General features: G+C 41.3%; 1 protein-coding gene across 4 annotated transcripts in view; it reads right to left on the bottom strand.

Moving 5' to 3' along the window:
- The window catches only part of LOC132825827 (syntaxin-binding protein 1), a 155,630-nt gene that overhangs the window by 100,736 nt on the left and 33,904 nt on the right, over window positions 1-20,990 (bottom strand). For 2 of the 4 annotated variants that reach the window (XM_060841346.1, XM_060841344.1), the window contains exon 1: window positions 6,882-7,008. The exons of the other annotated variants lie outside the window; for them this stretch is intronic. In XM_060841346.1, coding sequence (XP_060697329.1) covers window positions 6,882-6,918 — 37 coding nt within the window. In that variant the 5' untranslated portion in view covers window positions 6,919-7,008. Of the gene's footprint in view, window positions 1-6,881; window positions 7,009-20,990 lie in introns of those variants that run through there. 4 annotated transcript variants of the gene reach the window in all.

Here is a 20,990-nt window from a genome sequence, read left to right as displayed (position 1 = left end):
TTTGTGGTTGTCATGCATAGTTTGTAAATCTCTGAACAAATTATTTCACTTATCCTATATTTATTTTGTGGTGATGTTACAATTACTAACACATCTACATCATATTATTATAGATGGGGAGGTTACACTAGGGCAAAAGTCAAATTCAAGTACGTCTAATTAGTAATTATTTCTCCAGTTAAATATAATTCAACTGTGTGGACATCATTGTTTGAGGATACAAATGATTGTTTGGCTGAAGTATAGAATAGATCCTGGGACAAAGAGAACATATGATCAGCAGAATCCAGTGAAAGAGAAAAAGACTTAGAGTTATGGAATCATAGCGATGTACAGCAGGGAACCAGACACTTCGGTCCAACTCGTCCATGCCGACCAGATAACCTAAACTATTCTAGTTCCATGTGCCAGCACTTGGCCCATATCCCTCTAAACCCTTCCTATTCATATACCATCCAGATGTGTTTTATATGTTGCAAGTGTACCAGCCTCCAACACATCCTCTGGCAGCTCATTCCATATTTACACCATCCTTTGTGTGAAAAAAAATGCCCCTTAAATCACTTTTAAATTTTTCTCCTCTCATCCTAAACCTCTGCCCTTTAGTTCTGAATTCCCCCACCCGAGGGAAAAGACCATGTCTATTTACCCTTGCAGTTATACACTGTTTTTCATGACCACTGACATCTCAAAGCACTTTAAAACCAATGAAATGAAAAATAGTCACCGCTGTAAAGTAGGAAACAATGAGACACCAATCAGATGTGGAGCGAATTGAATGAGTTAATACAAAGATGTGACCTTCAGCTGAAAGCTGCAAATTGACCATTGTATCTCAATTCAAAGGCAAGTATTTTATTTTTCTACCTTGGTACAACCAAGCTCCAACTTTAAATTTGTTTGTATTTATGTTCATGTTGTAAACTACCTTCAATGTCTCTTTAATGTATGACACTGTGCTTTGGCACAAATAGCATGTGAATTTAATTCTTAATTCCAACCAGCAAAGATTTTTATGACACTGTGCTTGTCTCTTGTGAGTTAGTTGACTTGACACATTGACGAGTGTTATGAATGACAACTTCAATGGAACATACTCTTGGAGGCTCTGAATCCAACTCTTGGTGCCCTGCCCAATAAAACAGCCTCTATTTCTTCAATAAAAACAAGTGTTTAGAGAAAATTTTAATAACAGTTTTTAATGTGCTTATGATTGTCTCCTAGTTGGAGTTTCAAGGAAATTAATGCCATGGAAACTCATGGGTGATCCTAAAAGATTGGCAAGACCAGTTACATCACTGTCTACATTTAATGTTTTGATACGGAATGTTGGAAAAAATTGGTACTGTTTTTAATTGTTGAACAATTTTATATTCAGTAAAAGAAACAGTGGCTATAACATTTCTCTTGCATTTTGACATAACTCTCTTCCCTCGCCCCGCAATGCCAGAGTGCTCTTTAAAACCAGAAGAAGATAGTGTTACATATTTAGCTGGGTCAAGTCCTTTAAGAATTGTACAATTTGTTAACATGCGCAGTGATTTCCACAATGGAAGATCAGTGAAAAGTGATGTTGATCATTGTCACTAGTTTATAATGAGAACTTAGTAAACAAAGTTTCTTGATGATAGAGTACTTGAATATTGCTTAATAAAGGGAAACTTAGTTAAAGCTTTTTCTCTTGTATTCAACAAATGCAAGAATGTCAAATCTCAAATGATAACCAATTATTCCACTGCAGAAAAGTTTCAGATTGTTGGCAAGTCAACACAGCTTGACTGAGGCATTGCCTTGAACAGAGCAACAGGGAAGTATAGGTAAAACTCCTGGATAGTTCAAAACAGGTGCAAGGCTTGAGCATGTTCCTTTTGTTTGCAGAGAATAGGCTCTGCATTTCAACATATGTCAATTCCAGCAAGCATGAGTGGGCCACATTAACCAATTTACATGAAATTGTTTGTTTGTGTTCCTTTTTGTGTACTTGGTAATCTGCGTTCAAAAGGGAATTGTTGAAGCTTCATACCATTTTGAACTGCCCACCAGCTTGGGGAGATGACAGCTTTGATTATTAAGAATGTGAAATTCCTACATTTGCCCTGTAGGGTGCAAGATGAAAAGCTGCAGCAACAATTCAATGGGCGTTGTAAGGCTTTGAATCAGGTTGCTATTTATGTTCCAATCTTCATTCCCCACCTCCCCCTTTCTTCACAAGATCATCATTCTTATTTTGTATTTTGATCAACCGATTTTAACTTTCCTCTAATGCTTTTTGTTCTACGTGTTCTATTTCGAACCCACGACCTTCCATACTCTCATCTTTATTTCCCAGTTTTCAATAATGAACCTGAACAAGCACTAAGTGCTCCTTCTGAACCAGGAAAGACCAATTCATATGCATTCTAGTGATTAATGGTATTAACCATCATTACCAACAGCCTGGGATTGGGATGTGGTTAAAGGTGATATTCAATAAGGAATAGGAGAAATGAAAATGCTGCAACTTTTCTAAAGGCAGGTATATTTTTTGTAAGATATTTCTAACTTGAATATCCTATTTGTACTTAGCTCCTCGCATTTCATGTTGCCTTCTTACATCCTTTATAATTTCCTGATTTCCTAATCATCCAAACATACAACCTGCTTCTTGCCTTCAGTAACCAAAAAAATGCCCATGCCCAATATTGATGCCCATTGGTTTTCTCTCCCTTGTAGTCAAGATATATCACCCTTAGCCACATAATTGTTTTTCCTCGTGGTGAGACAGATATAAATGTAACCAGGCTGAACGATGGGTATATAATACTGCCCAAACACCCAATTGTGTTGTGCAGCAGGATGCACACACATTGCACCCATAAATAATGTTTTGAAAATTCCCGTAGTCAGGAGTACACTCATTATCAATATCAAGTCTTGCGGATTATTTCTTTATAAATTTTGTTGTGGGAGAATAGTACAATCTTTACAGTGACACTGAATGAGTTAACAATGAGCCCAGGTTAGACCTCAAGGGAGGTAAATAAATAATGTAAAGTCACTAGATTGAAAATCCAGAATACTGAGCTCATGTTCTGTGGAAATGTAATGTTTGAAGTCAGTTAAAAAAAAACTTGAATTAAAAGCTAGCCAAGTGGCAACCATGTAACCATTGTCATAAAAACCATCTCGTTTTCTAGTGTCATTTAGGGAAAGAAATCTGCTGTTCTGACCTGATTTGGCTGACATTTGATTTCAGACACATATTAGTATGGTTGATTCTTAACTACCCTCTGAAATGGCTTAGAAAGCCACTCAGTCCAAGAACAATTAGGGATGAGTACCAAATGCTGACCTAGCTAACAATGTCTACATCTCATGAATGAGTTTTTAAAATTCCACTAGATGATGAGAATTTAATTAAAAACCACTGGTGTTTAAGACAGTGCATGTAAACCCTATGATATTTACAAAAGCTCCAATACTTGACATTACAGAATAGTATTAGTTAACAATAATAATTCAAAGTTAGTCTCAACATAAATCCACAAGTGACTCCACTGCTTTTAGTTTCCTTACAAATTGAAAATATGGCTACTATACATCCATATGGATTGCACTTATCATCAATTTATGCCCAATAAATATTCAGGATAACTGAAGGGCAAAAATTAGTTGATCCAATTCTGCTCTCTGTCCTTATGCAAACTTGTTCTAAGAAGCTTACTTTTGAGATCTGATTCACTGTAAACAAAAACAAGGAAAGATCAACACATTGTTGATTATTATAAAGGATAGGGAACAGAAATAGTCCATTCATCCCAAACAGCTCAGGCTGATATTAATCCTCCACTCAAGTGTCCTCCCATCTTTTCTCATCTAAATCTCCCCCCATAACCATTTACTCCTCCCTCCCTCAAATCATTACCCTGTTTCCCCCAAATGCATTAAACTACTTGCTTCAATCATTCCTGATGGCAGAAGTTTCACATTTTCACCACTCCCTCTGTAATTGTCTTTGATTCTCCTGCTTATTTAATAACACTGATGTCCTCTCGTTATTTTCCTCACTACAAGAGCCAACTATCTCTGCATCACCCCATCTCAACCATTCCTTGACTTAAAGATCTCCATGAGTTCTCCCTACAGCTTATTGAGTCAAGAGGGAAATAAAAACAGTCTTTCAATCCTTTCCTGATAATTCCTAAACACCCAGACATTTCTGGTTTCATCCTCGCACATCCTCCCCGCATTCTTCCTGGTCCTTCTAGAATCTTTTTAAAGTAATATAATGATTAGCACAAGGTTTCAAACAGATTTAGCACAACGACCCTTCTATCCCTCCAGAAAGAATGTCACTCGCGTTATGCTGTTGGCAGAGTTTCTATAGAATTCCCATATCAATGTGAAATTGTAATGAATCATCACTTGCATTTGTTCTGTCTCTCAGGCCCTAAGGTCAGGATTCTTTGACAGTATAAAGTTGCCGCAGAGCTCTATCTCCAGGTCTGTGCAATGGAGGCCCTATCTTGACTGGAGCCTTCCTGATGCTTTCCCACAAATGCACGCCTCTTTTGCAAATACCATGGTGCAGTCCAATGCAGTCAAATTGTTCATTGCAAGATCCCACCAACAGCAATCAGTGAATGTTAGCCAGTGCCCCCTTGGATAGTTCCTGGTGACTTTCAGCATGTACCTGAACAGCCGAGTGCATCGGTCAGTTCAGGGCGGACAATGCAGCAATCATTCAAGGAAGATCCTTTCAAACCCTTACAACGGGAGCAGAATCGCTGAGCTGGGATTGTGACAAGCAGAGTGGGGGAAATATGCTATATAAATGTAATCTGTCGCCTGTATTATTGCACCTGCAGAAAACAACCTGAAGAACTGGCAGACAAGCGGCAAAACGGACAGTAATTACATCTCAGTTCTTGAGCAGTCATTTTGCCCAAAGCCACGTGTTTAAATTCGAATTTTAAATCAAACTTTCTCTGTACGACCCGCTAGTTCCGAAACGAACCTGGCGAAATGCAAAATATGATGGCTCACTGTGCTGGCGATCCATCTACATTCACTGGGATTTCACAGGGAACAAAACCCTGAACAAACAAAAAAATACCAAAGCCACAAACTGCGGTCTTTTCTGGTCTAAAGCCTGACACTGAATTAGGAGCTGCATCCGAACAGTAAACTCCCTAATATAGGACTGAACCCAGCCTCCCTGTTAATCAGGCGGGGCGATATTTACCGAGATGTCAGTATTGAAAACCAAGCCACGGGCTGGACGGTAAATATACATTCACACACTCAGGTTCACTGCGGAATTGAAGCCTGTGTCACGCTGGCTGGGATGTAAAGGCAATATTTATCAACCCCGGATCGCGTCAGCCCAGTGTTTAATCTGATTGTAACAGTGGGAAGGGCCATATGTTCTAGTCCCTGTGTCGATACCGCATTGTGAAGAGAGCTCCTGGCTGCAAGTGAACCTTACGGTTCTCAATGAACCCAAGGGTAATCTAATTTACCAAATGGGTGGGATTATTTTCAGCACCAGCTCCAGGGCTTTGTACAACACTTCCCAACCTCAGTCTGTCAGACTCCCCTGTCAATGCAACCCACATCGCCCACAGCTCCTGAGAGGGCCAATGTAGAATAACCCTCATGGAGTGAGGTGGGGAGGTGATAGCTTTGAGACAGGGGGCTTGTGAACATACAGGCGCAGCGGTACCCGAGTGGGATCGATCCTCACACACGGCTGGGATAGAAAAGGCTCCCGCTCTGTACCCTCTGCAGTGCCCCTGCACCCCCTCGGACCGCCCCCCACCCCCGTCCAATCAATCTGGGGCGGAGTCGCCAAGAAAGAAGAGCTGGGATCTTGCTGTATAACTGTGACCTCCTGTTTTCGCCCCTGGCCACGGCTGGGTTGCAGGGACTTTCACTCTTGTTGCTTATGAGTCGACATCTTTCCTTCACCCCCACCACCTCCCCCTCCCCCGGGGGCGGGCCGCTGGATGTCACCGGGAAGTGAGAAGCGAGAGAAGCCAACAGCAGCAAACACAGAGCTCCCTCCCGCTATCTCTCTCTCTCACACACACACACACGGTCCCTGTCATTCTCACTGCACTGCAGAAAAAAAACAACACGCCGTTTTATTCACCCCCATCCACCGCTCCACACACGCGCACCTCCCCCCAGACACACATACACACCCTAGCACCATCACCCCACCCCCCCTACACATACCCTGACCCTCACCCCCCCACACACACGCCTACATCCTCTCTCACACACACCCTGATTCTACCGCCTTCACACACACACAGACACACACACACAGCTTCCCCTTCCCCACAAATACACACACATACCCTGACTCAAACACACATACAGACTGATTCCCCTTCCCACACATACACACACACAAACCTTGACTCAAACACACACACATACTGACCAGCCCTTTGCAGACACACACCCTGGCCCCCACACACACACACAGCCTGATCCCCACCCCACACCCACACACAGGTGCATACACACGCACACACCGCCTGAGCCCCCTCCCCACACACAAACACACACTGACTCCTTTTGCAAATGACAGCACAACACGATGCGCCTATTGTCAGAGACAGATGCTGCACCGCTCTACCAAAAAAAACAAAAACAAGCTGCATCTCCCTCCCTCCCCTCCCCTGCCTTTCCCTGTCAGGCAGCTCCTTTGCAAACGATCAGAATCCCCATCCATCCGTACATCCCCATCATCCCATCGATGCCCACATCTGCATTGGAGCCGAGCCGCGTCCTCCCGCGGGCAAGAGGCGCTGCCGCTGCGGACCGACACCCCCACGCTCTTCCCGTCCGTTTCCACCTTGCCTTTTCCCCCCAGCGCGAACCGCTCTTACTTTCTCCGACCACCGCTTTGAGCCCGATCGGTGCCATGATGTCTTCCACTCGCTCTCAGGCTTTTTTTTTGTCCCCTTTTTTTTATTTTCCAATCAGCTGACTGCAGGAGACGGCGAGGGGGAGGAAGCGCGTCACGGCCGAGAGCCAATTCCTCAGTGTATTCTCCAGCTGCCTCCCGCCTGCGCTCGGACGGTGCCTCCTCAGTCAATGTATACTGAGATAGCAGAGGGGAATAAACTGATCGAGAAACAGGCACATACAGGGTGGGGGGAGGGGGGGTGCTCTTGGAGGAATCGGGAAATTGCAAATGATGTAAATGTCATGCTTTGTTCATTTCAGCTCGAACGATGCACCGAGGAGGAGCGTCTGTCACAATGTTCAAATAAATATTGCACGGGGGTCAGGGAGATTTTAAACAATCCAAACCCAACGCTGGGTAACCAAATTGGAGCGGTCCCCGAGCACCTTTCAACATGGATAGCATGCAGCCATTCAGATATTACGTTTATATTTAATACCCGCAGCAACTCCCTTAGGAACTAGAGGACTTAAATTATCCTGAACCTTCGGGATGGTCACGCTCCCATTGATCCCAATGGGGCTCGCTGCATTGCAATCGGAAATGATTTTTTTTAATCATCTTGCCTCAAACTATTTCTATTTTTGATTCGACATATTCACCCCAAGTTTAATTGTGACCTATCCTTGCATTTCCAAACTCGGAATGTAAACCTCAAAACGAGGAAGGTGAAATAAAATAAACTTGTATCAGATTTTTTTAAGGACATTGAGGGAGGCATCAGCAACTCTGTCAAGTTCATTCACTTAATCATGGGTGCTCAGTTTGGCTACCAACTGGAACACCTGGCTCTGGTCTTCATTTCATTGGCCCCTACATGGGCACCAGAGCTGAATGTCAGAGGTGAGGTAAGTGTGGCTGGTCTTGAGGGTCAAGGCAACATTCAACCAAAAGACGTGCCAACATCCACAGTATAACCGAGGGTCTCTGGGGACCTGTGAGATGAAACACTCTTCACCTTGGCTCATCCACAGAGGAAGATGGCTGATGTTTAGGACAATCTTCTCAGGCCCAGGGCAGGAGGTTCTCAAGATAGTATTCAAGATCCAACCATCTTCAATTGCTTCAGCAAATACCTTCCCTCCATCATAAGGTCCAGTACACATGGCTGTACTGTCCATTCTCAATTCCTTACATAATAAAGCTGCTGCCCATGTAATCAGATGGCATGCCTTTTGTGATCTTGATCAAGTTCAGACTAAATGACTAACAGCATTGTGAGAGTCCTGTATGCTTTTATTGACAGGTTTAAAGAAACTAAAGTGTACATTTATTCCAAATGTCAGCCTTTCCACTCTGCTGCTGAAATAAGATATTTTGGTGTTTTATAACATGCTCCTCGCTTGCTTACTTAATCAACGATACCCATGTAACTTTAAAAGAACATGCTTTTAGCCACCAACTACTCCCAAGGTCCTATAAAATAGATCTACAATTCATCTCACTATATGCAGCAAGAGATGTTCATGCTTGGGGACAATTGTCAAACTTCCATTATTACTCTAAAGGTCACTATTGTTTAGGATCAGACATCAGAAGCAGCTCAGAAGCTGAATAGTTTGCACTGAATGGCTCACATCCTGACTTCCTAAAGCCAACTCCCTCCCATCAGTGACAGTGCATTGGAATAGTGCCGCTTGGCTGGATGGGTGAAGCTGCAACAATATTGATTGAACTTGATAACTTCCAAGACAAAGCAGTTCAGTTAGTTGCCTTCCCTGCCTAACCAGATTGCATCATAGATTATGTGTTTACTAGCAAAAAGAGTGCAATCTATTAAAATCTCTTCAGCAGGATCTTCCAAATTCACTACCTCCATCACTTAGAAGGATAAGGAGAGGCGACAACCTAGTGGTATTATCGCTAAACTGTCAATACAGAGACACAGGTCATGTTCTGGGGCCCTGAGTTCAAATAGTGCCATAGCAGATGAATTTGAATTCAAACTAGGCCCCCCTCTCTGCAACTGGATCCTCAGTTTCCCAACCCACAGGCCACAATAAGTGAAGACTGGGGACAATATTTCATCCTACTAACACTAAACACTGGAGCCCCCGAGGGATGCGTACTCAGCCCCCTATTGTACTCACAGTATACCCATGACTGTGTCGCCAAATACCAGACTAACGCCATTACAAGTTCGCTGATGATATCACCATAATCGGTCGAATCTCAGATGGCAATGAAACAGACTACAGGCAGAAGGTAGAACACCTGGATAAATGATGCGCTGAGAACAACCTAGCTCACAATGCTGGCAAAACCAAGGAACGCATTATTGACTTTCAGCGGGGAATCACTCATGTCCCCCTACACAATAACAGCACAAAGGTGGAATGAGTGGACAGTGTCAAGCTCCTGGGAGTGGTCATCAACAATAAGCTTTCTTGGACTCTTCATCTGGACGCACGGGTTACAAAGGTCCAACAACGTCTCTTCTCCCTCAGGTAACTGAGGAAATTGGCACGACGGAGAAATATTCTTGCCAACTTTTACAGGTGCGCCATCAAGAGCATTCTGTCTGGATGTATCACTACCTGGTATGGCAACTGTACCATTCAAGATCGGAGATGGCTACAGAGAGTGGTGAACTCAGCCCAGACAATCACAAAGGCCAACCTCCCATCTATAGAATCCATCTACCAGGCCCGCTGTCAAGGAAAGGCTGCCAGCATTCTCAAAGATCATTCCCACCCTGGCAATGTTTTTCTACAACCTCTACCATCAGGGAGAAGGTACAGAAGCATGAACACACGCACCAGCCGGTTTCAAAACAGGTTCTACACTACTGTTGTTAGAATACAGAATGGACTCACAAACTCTTAACATTCGCCTGTACCTGTGTTTTAGTTTTTGCTGCTGTTTACCTATTATTTACTCATCTATGCTACTTAACTATGTAATCTGTCTGTATTGCTCGCAAGACAAAGGTTTTCACTGTGTCTCAGTACGTGACAATAAATTCAATTCAATAAAATCTGGAATTAGGTTTCTAAGGATGACCATGAACCTATTGTCGATAGTTGGGAAAACCCTATCTGGTTCACTAATGTCCCTTGGGGGGAAGGAAACTGCCTTCCTTACCTAGTCTGGCCTACATGTGACTCCAGACCCATAGTATTGTGTTGGTTGTTTACTACCCTCTCAGCAAATAGGGATGGAAAGTAAAATGTTGCCCTCATCCATGAATACATATCAAAGATTTAGCAGATGCTTGAAAAAGACACCCATAAGTCCTGCTTCAGATCACACGCCACACTTTGCTGTTGGTTGACAATCATTAAGTGGCTGAATTGTGTTTTTCCATTTTGTGGTAAGATAAACCAGAACAATTTCTCCCATTGTCTGTTGGACATTAATATGATCTCTCAACTGGAACAGCTTGGCTCAGATACAGTTGGTGTGAGTACAAGTCTTCAGTACTCGAACCAAGCTATATCTGGTGTCTTCTGCCGATTCTTCATATCATAGGGAGTGGATCCAATTTCTGTAGTTATATCTCTGATGTTTGGGACTACAGAAAAAGACCCATCTAGACTATTCTAGCAGTAGCAGAGTGGACTGGTTCATCCTTGCACTAATGTGCTTGTCTTTGCCATCATGGAGATAAGGAAGTTTGATGAGTCTCCTATTACTGTTTGCTGTTTACCTTAAACATACCACTGAGAGGATACTGACATGAGCATATCATCTAAAGGATATTTTAAAAGAAGTTTAAAATAAGCAATATTTTATAGTGGCTTCAAGATAGAGTTTTCTGGCACAAACTGTTGTTGAAATTCTTTCGAAATAGACGCAGTTGTTTAAGAATGAACAATATTGAACAGTATGGGAGTGTGCAGGAGACTAAGAGATTAACTATATGGCTCATGTGGAGTACAAAAGCACTAACTTAGCTGAGAAGCCTGTGTTTAGATTGTAACATTCCATAACTCTATTTAAAGAGGCATCTAGGGACCGATAATATCTGAGGAAATTGTGCTGCACCATGGGCCATTTCGTTGAGGGATACAGGGAGTGGCAAAATGATCCAGTGCTTTGGATCACTCAATTCAAATGAAACATTAAACAATATGAAAGGAAAAGGATTTCATCAATCATGCTTCATGTAAATACAATAATAGCGATTAGATGAGATCTAAATTCAATAACATTGATTAATATATTCAGTTCAAGCTTGCGTCATTTATTAAGCAAAGGCTCTTTTTCTCATAATTATACCACAGAAGTATAAATGTGTTGATATGTTTTGATAGTAATGCAATAAAATACATCAAATATTTATCACTGTAATATAATTCAATCCCGACTTTACAAATATTATGGTTTTTAACCACTAAATGTATTCTGTACAATCCATAAGATGTAATGATAGCTAACACCAATTTTTACAGTTAACCTGAGAATGCAACTTCTAAAAAAAATTTTTGTGATTTACACATGAAAGAAGTGAAACTATCGTGGTATTCAAACAGATGAAAGACTCAACAGACAATCAAGATATTTTTCAATGTATAATTTCAGTTACATCACACTGTAAATTTTTGCTATAAAGTGTAAAATTGCTCCCTCCACAACCACCTGATGAAGGAGCGTCGCTCCGAAAGCTAGTGCTTCCAATTAAACCTGTTGGACTATAACCTGATTTTTAACTTCATAAGATGTAAAATCAAGTTCAAACCCAGAAACTGTGGTCTAGTAAAGATAGCATTTTGTCAGAAATCTTTTGAATGAAGATAGAGTGTATTATTGAATATTTTCCAAGATTTGCATACTAGGTAAGCTCTTCATGAATGTCCTGTGCATGAATAGGCTTAGAACTTTAAAGCATTCATGAAATGACTGTTAGAGACTTGTTAGTTTTTATCTATTTTTGTGTTGATATGCTAACTTTGGTTAGCTTGAGGAATACAAGAATGTGTGCCAGTCATTGGTGTTAACACAATTGCTTCTCAGAAAGAAGCTTTCATATTTAAATGTTAGAGTGTTAAATAATCTATTGCATTTATTATTAAAGTTCCACCATTCACTAATTAACATTTCTACAAAAAGTGTATGGTCAAAGCATAAAACTTGTACCAAAGATGTCACTGAGTGAATGAGTCTTTTCAATGATTCTGAATTGAGGTTTTCAAAGACAAGTGAGTCCATGTAAATGGTACTCAACCCCTAGAGACTGACACCCAAGGGTGGGGTAGGGTTGCCAAATCTAGTGGGGTGTAATCCTAAAAAATGTCATGGCATTACTTCCTATCACCAACCTCGCCACTCCAGGTTTCTGGCAATTGTCATCCAGGATAGAATATAAAATAGCACAGCACAGGAACAAGACCTTTGGCCCATCATGTCTGCACTGACCATGGTGCCATTCCAAAATAATCCCGTTTGCCTCCACATGATCCACATCCCTCTGTTCGCTGCCTGTTTATTTGTCTGTTAAAATGTCTCTTAAATGTTGCTATTGTACCTGCTTCGAACAGCTCCTCTGGTAGTACGTTCCAGGCACCCTACCCCCTCTGTAAGACATTTTGCCTCACATATTTCCTTTTAAACTTTCCCCTTCCTCCTTTAAACCAAAGTCCCATAATAGTGGACATGTCAGTCCTGGGAGAAAAATCTCCGACTATCCACTCTATTTATAACTCTTATATTTTTATATATTTTTAATGGATCACCAATCAGACACTCTTGCAAAAACAATACACTCCACTTCAGGCAATATCCTGGTAAACCGCTTTTGCACCATTTCCAAACCACCATCCTTCCTTTAGTCTGGGAGCCAAAACTGTGCAGAGCATTCCAAATGTGGCCTAATGGAAGCTCTATACAGCTGTAACATGACTTGTTAACTTTTGTATTGAATGCTTTGACTGATGAAGGCAAGTTTACGTTATATGCCTTCTTTATCATCTTAACTAAATGTCTATGCAGACAATATCCACGGCCTTACCCTCATTAATCATAGACTCATAGAAAGGTACAGCATGGAAATAGACCCTTCGGTCCAACTCATCCATGCTGACCAGCTATCTTAAATTAACCTAGTCCCATTTGCCAGCTTTTGGCCTATATTCCTCTAAACCCTTCCTATTCATGAACCCATCCAGATGCCTTTTAAATGCTGTAATTGTACCAGCCTCTGCCACTTCCTCTGGCAGCTCATTCCACACACTCACCACCCTTTGTGTGAGCAAGTTGTCCCTTATGTCCCTTTCATATCTTTCCCCTCTCACCCTCAACCTATGTCCTCTAGTTCTGGATTCCCCTAACCAGGGAAAATACCTTTCTATTCAATCTGTCCATGCCTCTCATGATTTTATAAATCACTGTAATCTTCATGACTTCCTCCAAAAACTCAAGACCCCAGCAATCTCTTTCCTTGCCTCTCTCAGTAAACTTTTAGTGTCTCCTGTCATCCAGGGTTTCCGAATCTTGCCATCCTTATCTTTCATCCTCACAGGAACATGCTGGTCCTGAACTCTGACTTTTTAAGACATCCGCATATCAGTTGTGGATTTACCCTCAAACAGCCCCCTTCAATATATTTTTTGCAGTTCCTGAAACTTACAGAATTATGATCACTGTTCCCAATATTCTCCCCCCACTGAAACTTTAATCACAGGCTTATTCCACAATACAAGATCTAGTAAGGCCCCTTGCATAATTGTACTGTCTACATATTGTTTCAAGAAACTCTCCTAGATACATGTACCAAAGTCTGCCCATCTAAGTCCCTGACATTAAGAGACCCCCATTCAATATTGAGGAAGTTAAAATCATTCACTACAACAAACTTCTTGTTTCTACATTTTTCCGTCATCTACTTATGTATGTGTTCCTCTGTCTCCTGCTGGCTATTGCGAGACCTATTGTAGAACCCCATCATAGTGATTGCACCCTTCCTATTCCTGAGTTTTACTCATGTGGCCTTGCTGGATGAGTCCTCTCTTAATGCAGCTGTGACATTTTCCTTAATCAGTAATGCAAATGCCCTACCCTTTTATATCCTTGTCTATCATGTCTGAAACATCTAAACTTTGGCATATTGAGCTGCCAGTCTTGCCCTTCTCTTGACCAAATTTCTGTAATGGCTACAACATGGCGTTCTACGTACTAATCCAGGCTCTAAAATCACCTGACTGAACTGTTATACACCTTGCATTAAAATAAGTACACTTCAGACCATCAGTTCTGTTATGGTCATAACCTCACTCTAAATGTTCTTTCTATTAGATTTATTTGAGTAAACCTTGACCTGTTCCTCAATCACTCCACATGTCGGCCTACTGCTCTATTTCACACCTTCTTGCAACATTAGTTTAAACCTTCTCAGTGGCACTAGCAAATGTCTCTGCAAGGATATTGGTGCCCTTCCAGTTTAGAAGCAACCCATCCTTCTTGCACTGACAGATCCTTCCTGCCCAGGAAGAGATTCAATGATCTGGATACCTGAAGCCATCCTTCCTACGCCAGCTCTTTAGCCACACATTCAACTGTATTATCTTCCTATTTCTGGCCTCACTAGCATGTGGCACAGGGAGAAATCCTGAGATTACAACCTAGAGGTCCTGCTTTTCAACCTTCTACCTAACTCACTTAATTACTTTTGCAACATATTCATTCTTGTTCTTGTAGTACACCTCATTTCCACTACAATTAGTAATCAGACATTCACTACCTCTTTGTCTGTAGTATCATGATAGAGATCTTTAGAATATCGCCTGTGATGCAGTGGTAATGTCTCTACCTTTCAGCTATCTATTGGGTGTCTCTTCTATTCTGGAGCTGTGTCATAACACATTCAAATAGATTGGTTAAAAATGTTCAAGATTCCTGCATTTCCCAATGTACGCTAACTAGGATTGACAACATGAAGTGAGAAACAGATGAAGTTTGAGATCTGCCAAGGAGCAGGAGGACTGTGAAGAGAAAGCACTTTATCATTGAGAGAATCAGAAAGGGAAGGGCTTAAAGTGGAAGTGAGAGGAATTTTACACTTGAATTGGGTGGACAGTAAGCATTTTAATAATCTCAAACCCAAAATACACTAGAAGCTGCCAGCATTTGGTCTGGGTAGCAGGGGAATGGGTTTTGGTGAGTAAGGAGGTGACCCAGGAATAGGTCATGTGTTCACTTAGATATTGAAAGCATTCTGAAAGTCTCAGATTTAACAAGCGCAGAAAATCTATAACGAGGCAAGGTATAAATGCTTTCCCAACACTGATGCTAGTGTTCTGAGAGGAGCAGAAATATTTTTACTAAACATCCCCATCCTCCTGTCCAGCCAAATTCCCAGCTTCCCACCTATGTTCAGATTTTACCCCTATGATCACTCAACTTTCACAAAATTAGAAAATGCCTCCTTATCACAACTCTCTGTTTCTTATTTGTCAGACAATTCTCTATCCATGCCTCTAATATGTGTTATCTTATCAAATGCCTTCTAAAATCCAAATTACTCCTTCTCTTTTGTCTATCCTGCTTGTTAACTCCTCAATGAATTCTAATAAATTTGTCGGGAATTATTTCCACTTTGTGAAACAATGCTGACTCCGTTTGATCATATTTGTACATCTAAATGCTCTGCTATTACATCCTTTAAAACAGACTGTAACATTTTCCCAATACCAGATTTTAAGCTAACTGGCCAAGAATTATCTGTGTTTTCTCTCCCTCCCTTTTTAAATAACAATTGTCAGTTTTCAAAAATAATGGGACCCTTCCAGAATCTCAGGATTCTTGGAAGATTATTACCAACGTGTCCATTTCCTCTGTAGCTACTTCTATGAGTATCCTCTGATGAATCCATCAGGTCCGGAAGATCTATCGGTCTTTAGCTCCATTCGTTTCCCTAACAGTTTTTCCTCTAGTAATCATTACTGTATTTATTTCCTCCCCTGGATCACATTGGTCAAGGCATGGCCATCATATCTGATTTCCTTTATAAATCAATTAGCTGATCTTTACAGTTTGTAAAATAAAAACAAACTCGCCAGTATCAATCTTGTACCCAAGCAGTTATTTTCTTTTAAAGAAAATAGAGAAAAGAATAAAAACACTGGAGAACGCAGCGCAAACTAAAGATCTTACTTTTACTAGATTGATTCTGAAGTTGAGGGGGTTGACCTATGAGGAGAGATTGAATAGACTGGGATTATATTCATTGGAATAAGAAGAATGAAGGGGGATCTTATAGAAACATATAAAGTTACGAAGGGAATAGATAAGATAGATCTAGAGAGTATGTTTCCTCTGGCAGCAGAAACTAGGACAAAAGGGCATAGCCTCAAAATTAGGGGGAGCGGATTTAGGACTGAATTGAGAAGGAACCTCTTCACCCAGAGGGTTGTGAATCTATGGAATTCCCTGCCCAATGAAGTAATTGATGCTACTTCAGAAAATGTTTTTGAAGCTAAGATAGATATTGATTTGAACAATGAAGGAACTAAGAGTTACAGGGAGAGGGCACAAAAAGATCAACCATGACCTTATTGAATGGTGGAACAGGCTCAGTGGGCCACACGGCCTACTCGTGCTACTAGTTCTTAAATTCTTCTGCTAAAGGCTGAAATATTTACCAACTCTATTCAAACATCAGCTTCTATCATTGCATTTGTGAGATCTGTCCGCCATAGATCTCAGGGAAGGTTAGCCTCTCGATCTACACCATTTCATGTTCATTTCACACTCTGGGAAGTTTACTTCTTGTAGAGAACTTCAGTTAATGTATCCTGCTGCACTGAATTGCACCTTGAGCCAAGTTCCCAACTCTGCCTTCATCTGACTCTGCTGAAGTCTTGTACACACTGACCATGCCCCTTAATAACCCTGTATTGTAGCTATACGAGTATGCTAATAACACTACTATTCACAAAAACATCATAATTTTATACAGGATATCCTCAGATGATAATCGATCCTTGATATTTATTATTAGCATACTACAAAGTAATCATCAATCCTCCATCCAAGTATTCTTTAACTCAAATGCAAATAACTCACAAAAAGGGTATGTTTTGAGTAAGCTGTAAGCAGTTTGTCTGATTATGCATGGACATGCAATGTAAAAGTCAGAGATCAAACAGATACATAGGTGAAGCAATTTGAACAAAAGAAAAATGGAAATACTTTTTGTAATTTTATAACTTGGTGCAACCCTTCAAAATTACCCCGTGGTGTCCTCATATATCAGCTAATGATGATAACATGAAGGGCAATATGATCAAATACTCTAGGGAGATAAGAAAAATCTTAGCTGCATAAATATAGGTTGCTCTGGCAAAGATACCCATGTCAAGTTTTCCCAATGCCCTGTTCCATCAGCAGATGTGCAAGAGACATGCTTTCCCAGCAGGCTTCCCTTGGTTTGACTGGAAATGTTAAATGCCCATGGCAACACAAGCAGAGGACAAAGAATGAAAAGCCAACAAAATGACTTTCTGAAAACTGTAAAGTAAAGCTTGTTCTCAATAACATCCGACATTCTCACATTCTAACTGCGCCAACAATTCAGTGAGTGGAGATTGCAACAAAATATTAATATGAAAGAGTCTACTTTCTCTTAGTGACAAAGGCGTATACCACATTAGACAAGTGAAAGCAGTAACTGTGGTGTCAGTAAAAATTATGAAATTGCATTTAATACCTCTGCATTTTGTGTTAGTAACAGAGTATGCCTTGAGATCAAAATCAAAGTGCAATGTCACAGGAGCGCAGTCAGCCAATTAGTGGGTATTTCTCTCTTGTCATTTGTGACTGGATATTGCAAAGTCTTTACTAGGCCATCTTAACCAGAAAGGAGGTCCCCTCTGAAGGGAGGAAGAAGCCTTCCCATTGAACCTGAGTGTCGAGACATAGGTTACACATAAGGTCAGCACCAGCAAGACACCAGGATAAGAAGCAAATGAATAATCTCTGCATCTTGCAAGGCGATGTTCCACTATCTTCTCAATACAATCACATACACATAGTTTAATCATGCCTCTGTGTTGCCATGATTCACAGGCCTGACCACCTCACCATCACTTGCATGATGTGCACTGAAGGTCTCAGCCCCAACATATGCTGACAATGTTCTAACTCCTCCCAGAGACTGCACTTCCCACTCTCTGTGGAGGGATCATTAACTGGCAGAGCCATGCACGATCATCAAGTTTCCAACTGTCTCTGTGCTCATGCATTCATTCCCATAACACAGGATCCTTCACTGTCTCTCATAAGAAGGAGAGAGTGAAGGCTAGAGGAAACCTTCCTGACCTCAAGATCCTCAATGTCTTCACAGAAGATGAAGTCCAATTGGTGGGTGAGAACTGTTATGGTTCCAGCTGATGCTATTACTGGCTAGGTTAGATCCCAGATGAAAATCTAACTTAATGGACTATATTTTGTTTTTTCTAAATTTATCAAGGTGGCTTTCACTAAAACACAAGCATGCTATGTTGCAGATTTGTTTTCAATAATAAAACAGAAATATATTATGTAAAAAAATTAAGATAGAACAGAATAGACTTAACTGGGCATCTTGGGGCACTCCAGAGGTACCCTACCTCTCCATTTCTTCTCTGCCAGTGACTTAATTGCAGATTAAGCTAAGGAAGGCACCTCTCAATCTGTGCAGGAGAATGGTGTCCAATGTCTTCACAGTCACCTCAGTGTATCAAGCAGCAAGCTACATCTACCCCAGCTGTGACAAGGTGATAGACAAAGAAAGAAGAAATCTCTTTAAGGGCACCTCAGTGGCTGTGTGTTGATTGATTTTAATAAATAAACCTAGAACTCAGATTGATAAGTAGGCCCTTACACTGTTCTAATACTTCCTGTAGTTTATTTTCTCCTCTACCTGCCTACATAGTTAGCTGAAATGAAATCAGCGCAGCATCTTCCCTCAGTTCAAGGAGACTTTTCCCTTCTTACATGACAACTTTGAATGTCTCACTGCATCATTAATGTGTGTGCCTGCTCTACCTGCTGTAGCTGAGTGAAACATGGACAATAGCATTTGGACAGTCCAATCGAAGCTGTGGAGGTAATGTTTCAGGACTGTGGTGTTGAGTTAAAAATGATATCTCCAAACAGGACCATTAAGTGGTAATGGTTAAGGTTAAGTGCTCATGACAATGAGCAATTGAAGCAAAATAAAAATAGGCCTGGTGTAATAAAACAGTCTGTTTTCACTGGGAGATAACTATGTAACCTTGTTTGTGAGAATTTTTTATGTAGTTAACATGAAGCCACCTGGAAATGTTTACAACTTGTTTTCTGCACAATGGAATGCCTAGAAAAGTGCTGAATGTACTAAAAATGTTAATACAGCACGTTACCAGAATAGCATTATTACCAGAGAATTTGTTCCACTCATTGGATTTTTCCAACAGACTGGGATCTGTGTAACTTGGGCCTTGGAATCTGTGGGAGAGAGCTCTCACAGCCATCCATAGTACCCAGCATGAAGACAAGACACTGAGACTCATTTGTTTGCATATATATCAAGTAGCTTAAGAGAATAGATTCCCTCATTAGTTTGTTACATATATTAAGTAGCTATATATTGAAGTGCATGTGTCTTCTTGTAGTCATTTTGATCAGACCTTAAAAAATCCAATAGGCACTTTCAGCCTACCATATAAGGATTCACACTGTGTCCCATCAGTTCATCAACAATAATTTGGGCCTGGGGCAGCTACAAAGGCAATTCAGGCATGTCATGCTGCCTGGTATCGAACCAAAGGTCTTATCCATGTCCAGAGTCTCTGGATATTCTCAACATGTGAATTATGCAAAATATACCTGAGAGGTGACTGTCACTGTTCCAAGATGGGGACGTATTGGGAAGTTGTTGGAATTTGTTTACATCTCTGTTAATGGAAGTTCAGTAACTGAGAAGGCATTGCCACTGCAATGGGACACCATTTTAGTGGACTGCAGGGGAGAGAGACAGGGCAAATTCAAATGCCATTGAATATTATCTGGGGAGCTTTCCTCAGGTTGAGCTCTCTGTTCCTCTGTTTAGTGGAGGGGTGTCCCGCATTATCACAGTCCTCTCTGGGTCTCTGGTCATGGGAGAACCCATTGTGTTACAGCTTTGGGGGATTGCAGTTAACACAGAGCCTAGAGGTTGTTTCGGCTCAGCTTTCTGCCCAAAGTTATCATATCACAAGCAAATAGATGGAAAAACTTCCCTTTTAGATTAGATTCCCTACAGTGTGGAAACAGGCCCTTCGACCCACACCGACCCTCCGAAGAGTAATCCACCCAGAACTATTTCCCTCCTAACACTAACACTAGTGGGCAATTTAGCATGGCCAATTCACCTAACCTGCACATCTTTGGATTGTGGGAGGAAACCGATGCAGACAAAGGGAGAATGTACAAACTCCACACAGACAGTCACCCGAGGCTGGAATCGAACCTGGGATCCTGGTGCTGTGAGGCAGCAGTGCTAACTACTGAGCCACCATGCTGCCCTTATTTCAAATAATCTTGCAAATGTGATCTAGTGAATAGAGAATGTAGTGACCACCCAGCCAGCTGGATCATAGAAACAGAACAGCAAAAGCAAGGTGTCCATGTCGCTCAGTCCTCCTGGAAGCAGGTGGTGAAGAGTTGTTCCAGCAGCTCTGTGGTTCATCAGATCATAGCCCTGATGACTTTGTGTCAGTGAGAGTCCTCCTGAACCATATCCGCATAATCAGTGTCAATTTTCCCCTCAGAGGACACATCTCTCACTTGTGCTGTCCCAAGACAGCACTACCATCCCAATCCTTTGTCGAATCACATTAGGGAGGGTACAACTTAGGATGCAAGACTCTGGCTGGAGTGTGCAGGATTGGATTGTCTGACTGCTCCAGAAATAGAATTACAGTGTCACACAGTGTGAAAACAGACCTTTCAGTCCAACCAGTCTATGCTGACCATAATTCCAAATTAAACTAGTCCTGTCTGATTGCGCTTGGCTCATATCCCTCCAAACATTTCTTGTTCACATACGTATCCAAATGTTTTTTAAACATTGTAACTGTACCTGCATCCA

Source organism: Hemiscyllium ocellatum, chromosome 21 (assembly GCF_020745735.1).
Source record: "Hemiscyllium ocellatum isolate sHemOce1 chromosome 21, sHemOce1.pat.X.cur, whole genome shotgun sequence".
Classification (NCBI taxonomy): domain Eukaryota; kingdom Metazoa; phylum Chordata; class Chondrichthyes; order Orectolobiformes; family Hemiscylliidae; genus Hemiscyllium; species Hemiscyllium ocellatum.
This window is presented reverse-complemented; position numbering and strand designations above follow the sequence as displayed.